Source organism: Equus quagga, chromosome 17 (genome assembly GCF_021613505.1).
Source record: "Equus quagga isolate Etosha38 chromosome 17, UCLA_HA_Equagga_1.0, whole genome shotgun sequence".
Lineage (NCBI taxonomy): Eukaryota > Metazoa > Chordata > Mammalia > Perissodactyla > Equidae > Equus > Equus quagga.
Window position 1 is genome coordinate 14139507 of NC_060283.1, and position 12972 is coordinate 14152478.

At 37.6% G+C, this 12972-nt stretch overlaps 1 protein-coding gene across 1 annotated transcript; it reads left to right on the top strand.

The window, feature by feature from the left end:
• The first annotated feature begins 7419 nt into the window (after window positions 1–7419).
• LOC124229280 (olfactory receptor 5B12-like) lies at window positions 7420–8358 on the top strand. Its single transcript, XM_046644417.1, has one exon. It carries the CDS (start codon window positions 7423–7425, stop codon window positions 8356–8358), a length of 936 nt encoding a protein of 311 aa, XP_046500373.1. The 5' UTR covers window positions 7420–7422.
• The last annotated feature ends 4614 nt before the right edge of the window (window positions 8359–12972 follow it).

Sequence of the window (12972 nt, forward strand, 5' to 3'; positions counted from 1 at the left end):
TAGTTTCCCTTATTGTTCACATCTTACTTTATCATGATACATCTGTCAAAACTAAGAAACTAACATTGGCACATCACTATTGTTTAAACTTCAAGAATTTAGTCAGATTTCACTGTATTTCAAATGATGTCCTTTTTCTCTCCCAAGATCCAATCCAGGACACAATTCACATTTTCCACACCTCCTTAGTCTCCTCAGATCTGTGACAGTTTCCCAGTCTTTGTTTTTCTTTACTTTGATAGCGCAGAGAAATACTGGTCACGTACTTTGTGGAATGGCTTTCAATTTGTATTTGTTTGATTTGATTTTTTTTCTCATGATTAGACAGAGATTACTGGTTTTGAGGGAGAATAAGATGTGCCCTTCTCATCACATCCTACCAGGGGATATATGTTACCAACAAGACTTGTCACTGAGGATATTAACCTTGATCACCTGACCAAGATATTTTTGCCAGTTTATTCGCTGTAAAGTTACTTGTTTTCCACGTTCTGTACTCTATCCTTTGCCAGCTAGTTACAATGTCTTTGCCCCACTCAAGGTGGCTGGGTAGTATACTCCCCCTCCTGGGGTATGTTGTTGTTAGTGTCCTGGAGTTAAGTCGATTCCAACTCCCAGTGACTCTGTGAAGACCAGAGCAGAATCCTGCCCAGTCTTTTTGTACCATCCTCTCACCTTCCAGCACTGTATCAGACAATACTCCACTGCTATTCACAGGATTTTCATGGTCAATTTTTTTTCTGAAGTGGATGACCAAGCCTTTCTTCCTAGTCTGTCTTAGTCTAGAAACTCCACTGAAAGCTGCCTACTATGGGTGTCTCTGCTGGTATTTAGAATACTGGTGGCTTAACTTTCAGAGCAGCATGCAGCTGCCACAGTAGGACAACAGACAGAAGGGTTCTGTGTTTCCTTGACTAGGAAATGAACCGTAGGCCAAGGCAGACCCCCTTCTATAAACGTGTCCTAAATATGTTGTTTAGAATTCTTCTAAAAGGATGAAGTCTCTTCTCCATTACTTTATTTGTGTGTTTGTCTGTTTGTCTGTTTTTATCAGCATGGGCTCATTTATTTTATTTTGCACTCTGGTTATAATTCACTATTACCTTATTTATTTTATCACTCGACTTGTTCCATCTTGGGCCATTGGGGGCACTTTCAGTTTGACCGGTTTTTCATTTTGATATGCCCCAATCCTTTTGTTTTTGGTGTTTCTTTTATTTATTTATTTTTCTTTCTGGGACTGCAAGGTGCTCTAGGCTCATCTTGTATTTTTCCTGTACCAGCCCTAAAATTAGTCAACTGCTCACAGTCCTGCTTCCTTTTGCTAGAGAAGTATATTAAGAAACAAGATCTGAGTGCTTGGTATACTCATTGCTACTGGAGGTCACTTCCAGGCCCTCTAAGCAGACAGAGTTAGGAAATACAGGTGTGTACATAGGTATCTGTGTATACACACAAATCAATCAAATCTCTACTTCTTTCTATATCAATTCATATATAGAGAGAGGGAAAGACAGACAGGGGGAGACAGCATGCTAAACATAACTTCATGCTAAAGTATCTAATATAATCCATTTTGTTTCAGCCTTCTGCCTTACTTCTCTGACCAGCTCTTGTTTATGCGTTCAACTCCAGTATACAAGCAAAGCCATTCCAAAATTGTCAGCCAGTATCCCTGCGAGCAACAATGTTACCAATTGGAGCACAGTCGTTTTGTAAAGTTCTTTTTGTTTTTAGCCTGTGGAGTTGACAGTTTCCCGTCAACACATTTTCCCAAGATTACTTATGTAAACCCTTTTTTCCCTCCCTTTTCAGTGGATTAGATTCTTTTGTAATAGTCTGTATTTGGTCCTGGGGCCCACTACCTGCAAGTTGAATTTTTTTCACTTGTAAACATTAAAGTTCACTCTTAGTGAGTGCTGTATGGTTCTATAGGTTTTGACAAATACATACGTTCAGGTATCTGCCATCCCAACACCATACAGAATAATTCCATCACTCTAAAATCCCCCATGCGTCGCTTTATAGACAACAACTCTCTCCTTTCTTAACCCCTGGATATAACTGACATGTGCTCTCTCTCTATACCCTAGCTCTGTGGAACCACAAAAGACCCCAAATAGCTAAAGCAATCTTGAGAAAGAAGAACAAGGCTGGAGGCATCACACTTCCTGATTTCAAATTATATTACAAAGCTATAGTAATTGAAACAGTATGATTCTGACTTAAAAGCAGACATATAGAACAATGCAACAGAAGAGAGCTCAAAAATAAATCCGCACATGTACAGTCAAGTGACTCTCAACAAAGGTGGCAAGAATAAACAATGGAAAAAGAATAGTCTCTTCAGTAAATGGTGTTGAGAAAAATGGATAGCCACACGCAAAGGAATGAAATTGGACCATTATCTTATACCACACAGGAAAATCAACTCAGAATGGATTAAAAACTTAAAAATAAGAACTGAAACCATAAAATACCTAGAGGGAAGCATAGAGGACATGCTACTTGACATTGGTCTTGGCAATAATTTTTTGGGTTTGACAAAAAAGCACAGGCAATGAAAGTAAAAATAAATAAGACTGCATCAAACTAAAAAGTCTCTTCACACCCAAGGAAACAATTAAGAAAATAAAAAGGCAATGTATGGAATGGGAGAAAATATTTTCAAGTCATATATCCAGTAATAACTTAGTGTCCAAAATATATAAGGAACACATACAATTCAATAGCAAGAAAAGAAATAATCCCATTAAAAATGAACAAAGAATCTGAATAGACATTTTTTTGAAAGAAGACACACAAACGGCCAATAGCTATGTGAAAAGATGCCTAACATAACTAAGAATCAGGAAAATGCAAATCAGAACTGCAATGAGTTATCCACCTCACACTTGTTAGGAAAGATATTATCAAATATTCAGAAGATAACAAGTGTTGTTCATTGATCTATTGTTAGATGTTTAGGTTGCTTTCATGTCTTGGTTATTATAAATAATGCTGCAATGAACATTGGGGTGCATATGTCTTTTCAAATTAATAGTTTTGCTTTCTTCATATAAATATCCTTGAGTGGAGTTGCTGGGTCGTATGATTGTTCTATTTTTAATTTTTTGATGAATCTCTGTACTATTTTCCATAGTGGCTACACCAATTTACATTCCCACCAAAGTGCACAAGGCTTTCCTTTTCTCCACATCCTCAGCAACACTTCCTATTTTTTGTCTTTTTGATAACAGCCATTCTGAAAGATGTGAGGTGATATCTTATTGTGATTTTTATTTGCATTTCCATGATGATTAACAATGTTGATCATCTTTCCAGGTACCTGGTGGTCATTTGTATGACTTCTTTAGAAAAATGGCTGTTCAGGTCCCCTGCTCATTTTTTAATTGGATTTTTTTGATATTAAGTTGTATGAGTTCTTTAAATATTTTGAGTAATTAACCTCTTTTTGGATAAATCATTGGAAAATATCTCCTCCCATTCAGTAGGTTGCCTTTTCATTTTGCTGATCATTTCCTTCACTGTGAAAAAACTTTTTAGTTTGATGTTGCCCCATTTGTTTATTTTTACTCTTGTTGTCCTTACCTGAGGGGACAAATCCAAAAGAAATCGCTAAGACTGATGTCAAAGAGCTTACTGCCAATATTTTCTTCTAGAATTTTTGTTTCAGGTCTTACATTCAAGTCTTAAATCCATTTTGAGTTTATTTTTGCATACAGTGTAAGATAGTGGTCCAATTTAGTTCTTTTGCACGTAGTTGTCCAATTTTCCCAACACCATTTACCGAAGAGACTCTCTTTTCCCTACTGTTTTAGATGAATGGATAAAAGAAATGAGGGGTGGGTGTGTGTGTGTGTGTGTTGTGTGTGTGTGTATATATATATATATAAAATGGAATATTACTCAGCCAAATAAAGAATGAAATTTTGCCACTTGCAACACATGGGTAGACCTACAGAGTGTTATGCTAAGTGAAATAAGTCAGACAGAGAAAGGATAATACTATACAATTTCACTTGTATGTGGAATTTAAAAACCAAAAAAAATGAACAAACAGAACAAAACAGAAGCAAACTCATAGATACAAAGAACAAATTGGTGGTTGCCAGAAAGGAGGTGGGAGGATGGGCAAAATAGGCAAAGGGAAGGGGGCCAACCCAGTGGCATAGTGCTTAGGTTCACATGCTCCACTTTGGTAGCCCAGGGTTTGTGCGTTCATATCCCGGGCATGGACCTACACACAGCTCATCAAGCCATGCTATGGCAGCGTCTCACATACAAAATAGAGGAAGATTGACACAGATGTTAGCTAAGTGACAATCTGCCTCAAGCAAAAAGAGGAAAATTGGCAACAGATGTTAGTTCAGTGAAGGGGATTAAGAGGTATGAAATAAACAAGTCGCAGGGAGGTAATATACAGCATAGTGAATACAGTCAATAATATTAACTTTGTATGGTGACAAATGGAATTTAGACTTGCCATGGTGATGATTTTGTCATGCATATAAATGTCAAATCACTATGTTGTACACCTGAAAATAATATAATAGTGTATGTCAACTATGCTTCTAGATGACCACTCTCACTCAACTCATTCCTACCCAGCATTCAGTCCAACTTCTTATACACAAGCTCCTGTCTTCTACAGGAAGCTGAGATAAGTGAGTAAGAGACCCTATTCACACTTCAGTTCCTATGACAGTGACCAAATAGCATTATCTTGTGTTTGTCATCTTGTCATAGATGCCTCTCATGTTGATTCCCAAGTGACTTTGATGGAGAACATTTCAGAGGTGGCAATTCATTCTTCATATGACAGTCTTTATTTTTTTCTCATAGGCTGATGTCTTCCATTTCCTACCATCTGTGCCACGTGACTGCACAGCTCAAACTTGTAACAGCTATACTTGACTGCATTGATAAAACAGAGACAATTCTACTTGAGTGTTTGGGGTCAGAGATGACCATGAAAAGGAAAGAATGGATCCATCCCTTAGTTATAAAAAAAGAAAAAAATCTTCCTAAATATCCCCAGATCAGCTCTTTAGTGTAAGACAAATGAGTATTTTGTTTAAAAAAAAATCTTGGGGAGATTTCTAGGTTCTAAAGAAAGAACTAGATATGAGAAAGCATGAGGTCCTGACATCACTTAAGCCAGAGATTCTGGTGAGGATTTTACTTTTCTTGTCTAACTTGGCTGTGGCACTGCTGATTTGATGACTGGGGGCTCCTCCCTCTAAGCTTCCATTCCCCGTCTCTTCATAAGTACATGATTCTCAGCTCAAATACATACAAATATTATCCTCTGATATCTCCAGTCATGTTCAGGTGTTAGGAGGGCCAATCTGGGATCAGGAGCCTCCTGAGATAACCACTCATATGACACCTAGTGTTTCCCCTGAGATCTGTTGTGTTAAAAGGTCGTTGTCTCTGGCTTTATATTTGCAAGAGCACAAGCCCAAGTTATGTTCCACAGCCGAGCTCCACAAGTAGGGAAGGAGTTTCTCCAGCATGATGCTTTCCTGGATGTGGACTTCTGGTCAAAAATATGGGCGTGAAGGTTTTCCATATCCTCTCCTTTGTCCCCTCATTCATCTATTCCTGGGACAAAAGTAAGTATTAGGAAAACATACAATCATCACCAATTAGAATGGGAAAGGGCTCTAGGAGATCCAACAGTTTTTTCTTTACAAGTGAGTAAAATAAAGCCTAGAGAGATTAAATAGCTAGAACACAGACACCTTGTTAGCTAGTCGTCTCCTTTCCACTGTACTGTGCTGTTCCACAGCACCCAGATTTCCATGCTCCTTATAATCAGATAAATGGTTGGAGTGATGGTTAGGTTCAAAAGGGGGACTGCACCTCCTAATTTTCTTTTATTTAGCGTGTGCTACAAGAGTAGCAGTGCAAATATCATATATCCCTTTATGAATTTCAGGACTTGTAGAACTTTGAACATCTATTTGGGGATCTCAAATATAATGCCATTTTCTTTAGGAATATCAAAGTTTGGAAATCAACATTTTTGGCTGAATATCCTGCAGTAACCAAGAGATGAAACTATGTAAAATAATGGCTCAGATTGCCTGATTGTGAAATGGTAGTATCTTTTATGCTATTTAAAGGACTTTCATATTCGTTCTTACATCAGAGCAGAATAGCAGCCTACAAAGGAGATAGAGAATGTTTTTCATCTTATGAATTAAGAATATTTGCCAATGGCCTGCACCAAGCTTACTATCAATAGAACTAGGATTAAAATTGATCTTGTGTTTGTAGTACAATCCTATCCACACCCCTACACCTCTGAATTTCTGGATCAAATGGAGATATTTTTATTTAGTATAGTTAAGAAATTTGGCCAATAAATTGGCCATTATTGGTGTATCAGTAGAATACAAAAATTAACTTTTTTCAAAAATAAATTTAGTCAGATTCACATATTAATTCATTTGGGCTAAATCTGGCAACTCCAGCAACCATAGATATCTAAGAATTGATGATTCACCCTCAGGAGGAAGTAACTGCATGGTCAGTAGGGGGTTCTGGCATATTCTGAGTACTTTTTGTGATTTTTTTAATAACACTTCATACACACTTATTATAGTGCTTATCATTTTGGGGGATAATTTGTAGATCTGGCTGTCTCCAGCCCCTTAAAAAGTCAGCAATCATGTTATTCATTTTGTAATACCAGCTCCTGGTACAGAGCTGACTTGTATGCAAAGCCAGCTAGGAAGAGAATGAGAAGAAGGAACTAATACTGAATACATTCTCTGTACCAGGCATTGTGTTACTTTAGGACCCATCAGTTGAAATGGAGCACCCAATTAAGTGCCCTCATGAATTAGAAAGAAAAGTGTGGATGTCTTTGTAGCAGAGCTCGGAATCACTGTATATGTTCTGCTAGTATGAACAAGTTGGTGAAGGGTTACTCAGAGATGGCAAATGTTTATTTGACAGGACTTGTCAGCATCATATACCAACAACTGACAAAATGTTTCCTATATTTTACTTTCTGTTGATTAAGCTTCCTATGTATATCTTAGACAAGAGTGCTTGTAAGGTACAGCAAGTAGTTAAAAAGAGTCCTGTTAATATAATAGAGTATATTATGCACCAAGTAAGGTGAAACATGCCCCAGAGTCATGCTATCATCCCCTTGTGGCAGCCACAGTCAACAAGGACATTCCAGTGTCCTTCCATAACATTCTAGATGAACAACTTCACTCAACCCATCCCTACCCACCATTTGGTCCAAATGCTTGCACACTAGCTCCAGTCCTTGACAGGAAGCTGACGTACATGCAAGAGATCTTATTCACAATTCAGTTCCCATTATAATGATGAAGTAACGTTACTTGCGTTTGTCATCTTGTCACAGGTGCTGCTCATAATGATTGCCAAGTGACTTTGATGGAGAACATTTCAGAGGTGACTGAATTCATTCTTGTGGGGTTAACAGATGCCCTAGAGATGCAGGTGCCTTTATTTATAATTTTCACTCTCATTTACTTCATCACTCTGGTTGGGAACCTGGGGACAGTCATGTTGATTCTGTTGGACTCTCGACTCCACACTCCCATGTACTTTTTTCTCAGTAATCTCTCTGTGGTGGACTGTGTTTATGCCTCAGCTGTCACTCCTAAGGTAATGGTGGGGTTTCTCATAGGAGATATGATCATTTCATATAATGCATGTGCTGCCCAGATGTTCTTCTTTGTGGCCTTTGCCACTAGTGAAAGTTTCCTCTTGGCCTCAATGGCCTTTGACCGCCATGCAGCAGTGTGTAAACCCCTGCATTACACCACCACCATGACAGGTACTGTGTGTGCCTTATTGGTCACTGGCTCTCACATCTGTGGACTTTTACAATCTTTTATCCATGTTGTCTTCACCTTCCACCTCTCCTTCTGCCATTCCAACGTGGTTAACCACTTTTTCTGTGACATTCCCCCACTACTAGCTCTCTCTTGCTCTGATATCTATCCAAATGAGATTGTGCTCTTCACATTGGCAGCATTCAATGTCTTTTTCACTCTCTTGGTTATTTTGAACTCTTACATTTTCATTTTTATTGCTATCCTGAGGATGCACTCAGATGAGGGACAGAAGAAGGCCTTCTCCACCTGTGCATCCCATCTAACCACTGTTTCCATCTTCTATGGGACAATCATCTTCACATACTTACAGCCAAGTTCTAGTCATTTCATGGATACCAATAAAATGGCATCTGTATTCTATACTATGATCATCCCCATGCTGAACCCTCTGGTCTACAGCTTGAGAAACAAAGAAGTCAAGAGTGCATTCAAAAAGAAGATTGGCAAAGCAAAGTGTTCATTGGGCTGAGCCTACTAATTAGAAATAGCATGCAAACCACATGAAACTTCTATTGAACCTCTAGCGTCTAAGAATACTTTTTGAACTTTAACTCTTTCATCTTGTTTTTAATTTCTTTGAGCAGTTCCCTCCCAAATGAGACTGGCTCTATTCATGCTTTGGGAATATGACTGGGTAGGAGAAATTTTTGAAGTATTTTTCCAAGAAAGGAGGTTACTTCAATATTAAGATCAAGATTATAATCCTGGATACTATAGAATCCCACACTACGTCACTCTCTTGGTCTAAAGCACTTTGCAGGTAAATCTCATAAATGTATCACATTAAAATTATATTTTTAATTATTAGAATTATAAAGAACTCTTCATTCTATCCATAGCAGAAAAGCATGATTCTCAGACATTCATTCCTAAGAATGACCTTGAGAGACTGTGGAAATGTAGAATCCCAGAATCTAATTCCAAATAATCTAGTTTAGTATGTCTCTGGTAGAGCCCACAAATCTGCAGAGTTATCCCTTCTTAGGCACATATACCTGGATCCTGAGCTTAGATAGCAAGGATGTCAGTGGTGAGTTTGGATAACGAGGGATACTATACAAGTTAATCTATTTAGTTCCTGAATTTCAGAAAAACACGGCTTGGTGGACAAAAATGAATCCATACCTATTCCTTACCTGAGTTCCAATAGACAAAGTTCATATAAGAGATTCTGGATAGGGAGAACTGCCTGCCTTCTTAACAAGCTTCCCCTGTATTTCAGACAATGTTGGTGTGCAGATCACACTTTAAGAACTGTTTCCCTAGAGCAGTAGTTGAAAAGCATCATTACCAAACCAGCAGCAACAGCATCATCTGGAATTTTTTAGAAATGCCAATTATAGAAATCCTACGTCTGACCTACAGTATCAGAAACTCTAGGAGTTCAACCAAGCTATCTATGTTTGAATAAACCCTCCTGGTGATTCTGAAGAAGGCTCAGATTTAAAAACCACTGGACTCAAGCAACCTAGAAACACTAGCCTAGAGCAGTAGTTCTCAACCTTGCGCTGCATATTATAATAAACTCTGGCATATTTTTAAAATACTGCTGCCTGGATCTCACCTCCAGAGAGTATAGTTTAATAGATCTTGGGATAAGACCTGGGCACCAGGAGATTGTAAAATGCAGTCACTTCCACAGAGCCTGATACATAGAAGAGATTGAGACAAAAAAGATAATATTTATTTAGCATCTAGAGCCTGCCCAGTTATTTGCATATACCATCTCAGTCAGGTCCCACACTAACTCTGAGAGGATTAATCAAATAGAGAAGAGGAAATGCAAGCTCAGACATGGGTAGATGGTGGCAAGATGAGAATCTTGAACCAAGTCTGCAGGACTCCAAAGCACATTTTTTACAGTTTAGTTCAGCTAACAGTAGTTTAACATCATAGCATATTGTAGTGGGCATAAAGGATAGTAAAAGAAATTCGCTTTTATCAAAAGCCAATAATCTTCTCAAGATAACACAATTATCTGTAACTAAAGCATTAGAAGAACTGAAAAAGATGTGAAAAAGTCAGAGCAATATTTATCTATTTAAATATTGAAACTGTTTAAGTCTCCTTTAATGTTGATATTCTGAAGACCCCCCCAATCACCATGGTTCATTATAGTTCTTAGTAGGAGCACATTAAACAGCATAGGTTTTTTAAGTCATCAGAGGTATATAATGGGGATTGGAGCCCTTGTGTTCTTTCCCTGTGTTGCCACTACTTATAATGAAGATTTTGTCATCTGAGAAAACTATTCAACCCTGTTTGCTGGAAGCTTCGTGCTATATAGTGAGAAGCATCATTTGGATAAGGAAGTTTACCTGGAAAATTTGCATGCTCCAGTGAACATCTGCTTTTAGGAGGGTTGATGGCCACAAACCTTAAAATACAATGTGTTCACCTTCACCAAATCCCAAATGTCCCATTGCCTCCTTGAGAAGAAATAGGAAAAGGACGGTAAATGATGACTGTGCGCCCAGAAAGCCTCCATGCCCTCACCTTTTAAGTCCTGGTGGGTTAGTGTCGGGTATTAGTAACATAATTGTTGCACCTACAGCAGGCAAGTTTAGACATGATTTAACCATATCTAATGTCCTGTGTTGGGCATCAATAGGATAATGTAAGAATTCACCCCTCTCCTGCCAAATATGCTTTGTAACTTTTTGATAAACATGAGTAATGAATTTATACAACTAAATATTACTGTCTAGATTATTTCTGGAAATGGAAGCTGCTTAGGTTGAAAGGCTGTGTGCCCCAAGATTTCATATGCTAAACCTAACCCCTAATGTGATGTTAGTAGGGGGGTTGGTCTTTGAGAGGAGGCAAATTCAATATCTGGTGAATGGGATTAATGCTCTTATAAAAGACATCCCAAAGAGCTCTCTTGGCCCTTGCACCATGTGAGGACACAGCAAAAAGATGGCCATCTATTAACCAGAAAGCCAGCTCCCACCAGACACAGAATCTGTCAACACCATCATCTTGGACTTCTCAGACTCTAGAACTGTGAGAAATAAATTTATCTTGTTTATAACAACATAAATATCCAATCTATGGCATTTTGTTATAGCAGCCCAAGTGAACTAAGAGAGAAACATTAGGAACTGTAGAATGAGCTCAAGCTCTCCTCCAAACTGCTAATTGTGACTTTGATTCTAACAAGACACTGAACAAAGACCCACAATGAAGGAAAATCTTTACAGATGAGCTACAGAGGAATAAAATAATATCCTTGGTCACTCAGAGGGGTTCAATAGGCCAAGATGTAGTTTTACACTTGTTAAAAAATGATCCCTGTAACTGGCATCTAATGGGAATTGTATACTCTTGAAACCAGTGTGCAGCAGCCCTCTCATCCTCCAGCAGGCTTTTTTTTTAATAACAATTATTAAATGTTTATTCTATGAAATAAAAAATTAATGAATGCCAAAATGCGTGCCTGAATGGTTACATGAGTGAGTAAATAAATGAGTGAATGAACTGAGATTGAATAAATGAGTCAGCACAAAGCTGTATCTCTAATGGCAAATTACATGATTCAAAATCTGTTCATTTTTTGTGCCCAAAAAAGAGAAAATCTCAGAGATCATCTCACAGCATCCTCTATTCCTTCATCATATGGAAGTACAAACCATGTTCCTTTTCACTAACTAAACCCAGTGCTTATACCTTAGGATAGAGACAGCTCACTTTCTGATTTCACTCTATATTACAAAGCTATAATTATCAAAACAGTATGGTATTGGCATAAAAAAAGACACATAAAAGTGAATATATGAAAAGGAATCAGTTTAGCCTTAGAAATTATAAATAAGAAAAGGTGTGCTTTAAAAAAAAGAACTAAGACTATAAGAGGAGAGAGTGAAGCTAGGAAACCAGTTAGAAAAGCCTGCAGAAATTCAAGTTATAGATAATGGTAGCCTGGACAAGAGCTGAAGAGGTGGAAGTAGAAGAAAGTCACATTGTGGATCCATTGGGAAAATGAAGCTTAAAGGATTTGCTGATAGTGTGGGTGTGGGGGTGGAAAAGAAATGTGACATACAACAAATTATCATTTACCTCAGAGAGGAGAAATGCAAGAGAAGCAGGTTAGTGAGGAAAATCAAGGGCTAACTTGGTTTGAAAAATTGGAAGAAGCAGGTAAGATGCACTTCTAAAGATCAGGAGTCAAGTTTTTGTCAGGAGACAAAATTTAGACATACGAGAATTGTTAGCATATAACACTGCTCACATCAATGTTCTCTCGTTTTTTATCTTATCTCAGTGGCTGCTCCTTATCGTTCACTACATCTTCAATATCTTTCCAAACCTTAAATGTTGATATGGCCCAAAGCATGGTCCCTGGACCTCCCCATTGCTCTATCACCACTCACTTCCTAGGGGATTTCATCTAGTGTCACAGTTTGAAATTTATCAAGAGAACTAATGATGAGTGCTTGGCTTATCATAAATACTACACATTCTGAGCTATTTTTATATAGATCACTGACTACAGATAGCTTTACACTACCAAACAAGACAGTTTGGCCTTTACAATTGCTGATGAACATAATTAATTACATCGTTTTAAAAGTGTTATGGATAGTCTAGTATATTAAAGAAGCTGCAGTTCTATGAATGATAAGAAGAGAGAATGTGTTCTGTGAATGATAAGAAGAGTGAGTTCTTAATACTCTATATGCATTTGATTCATATGTAAGTCATCTATATTATTGTTAAGTCAAAGGATCACTCTCTTTATTGACCATTGTAACAAAAAATGTTAAAGTTCCTTTTATATTTTTTTTTAATATGTAGCCCAGTACAGAAAATACTCTGATAACCCTGACTTAGATGGAAGTTTTGTAACGACTTATAAGATTATATAAAGAGGTTAAAATAAAAATTCTGCTAGCAGAATCAGGGGAGTAATGATACATGAAATTGAAGGGAAGCAACTAAGGAAGAGCAAATAGAACAAGCTGGTGGAGTAAGAGTTAAAATTATAAAAAATCTGAACATGATGAATGGGGTATAATTCTTCATTACATTTTCTATTCATTGAAAGAAAAGCGGAAATCATAGAGTTTTGAGTTAGAGGGGA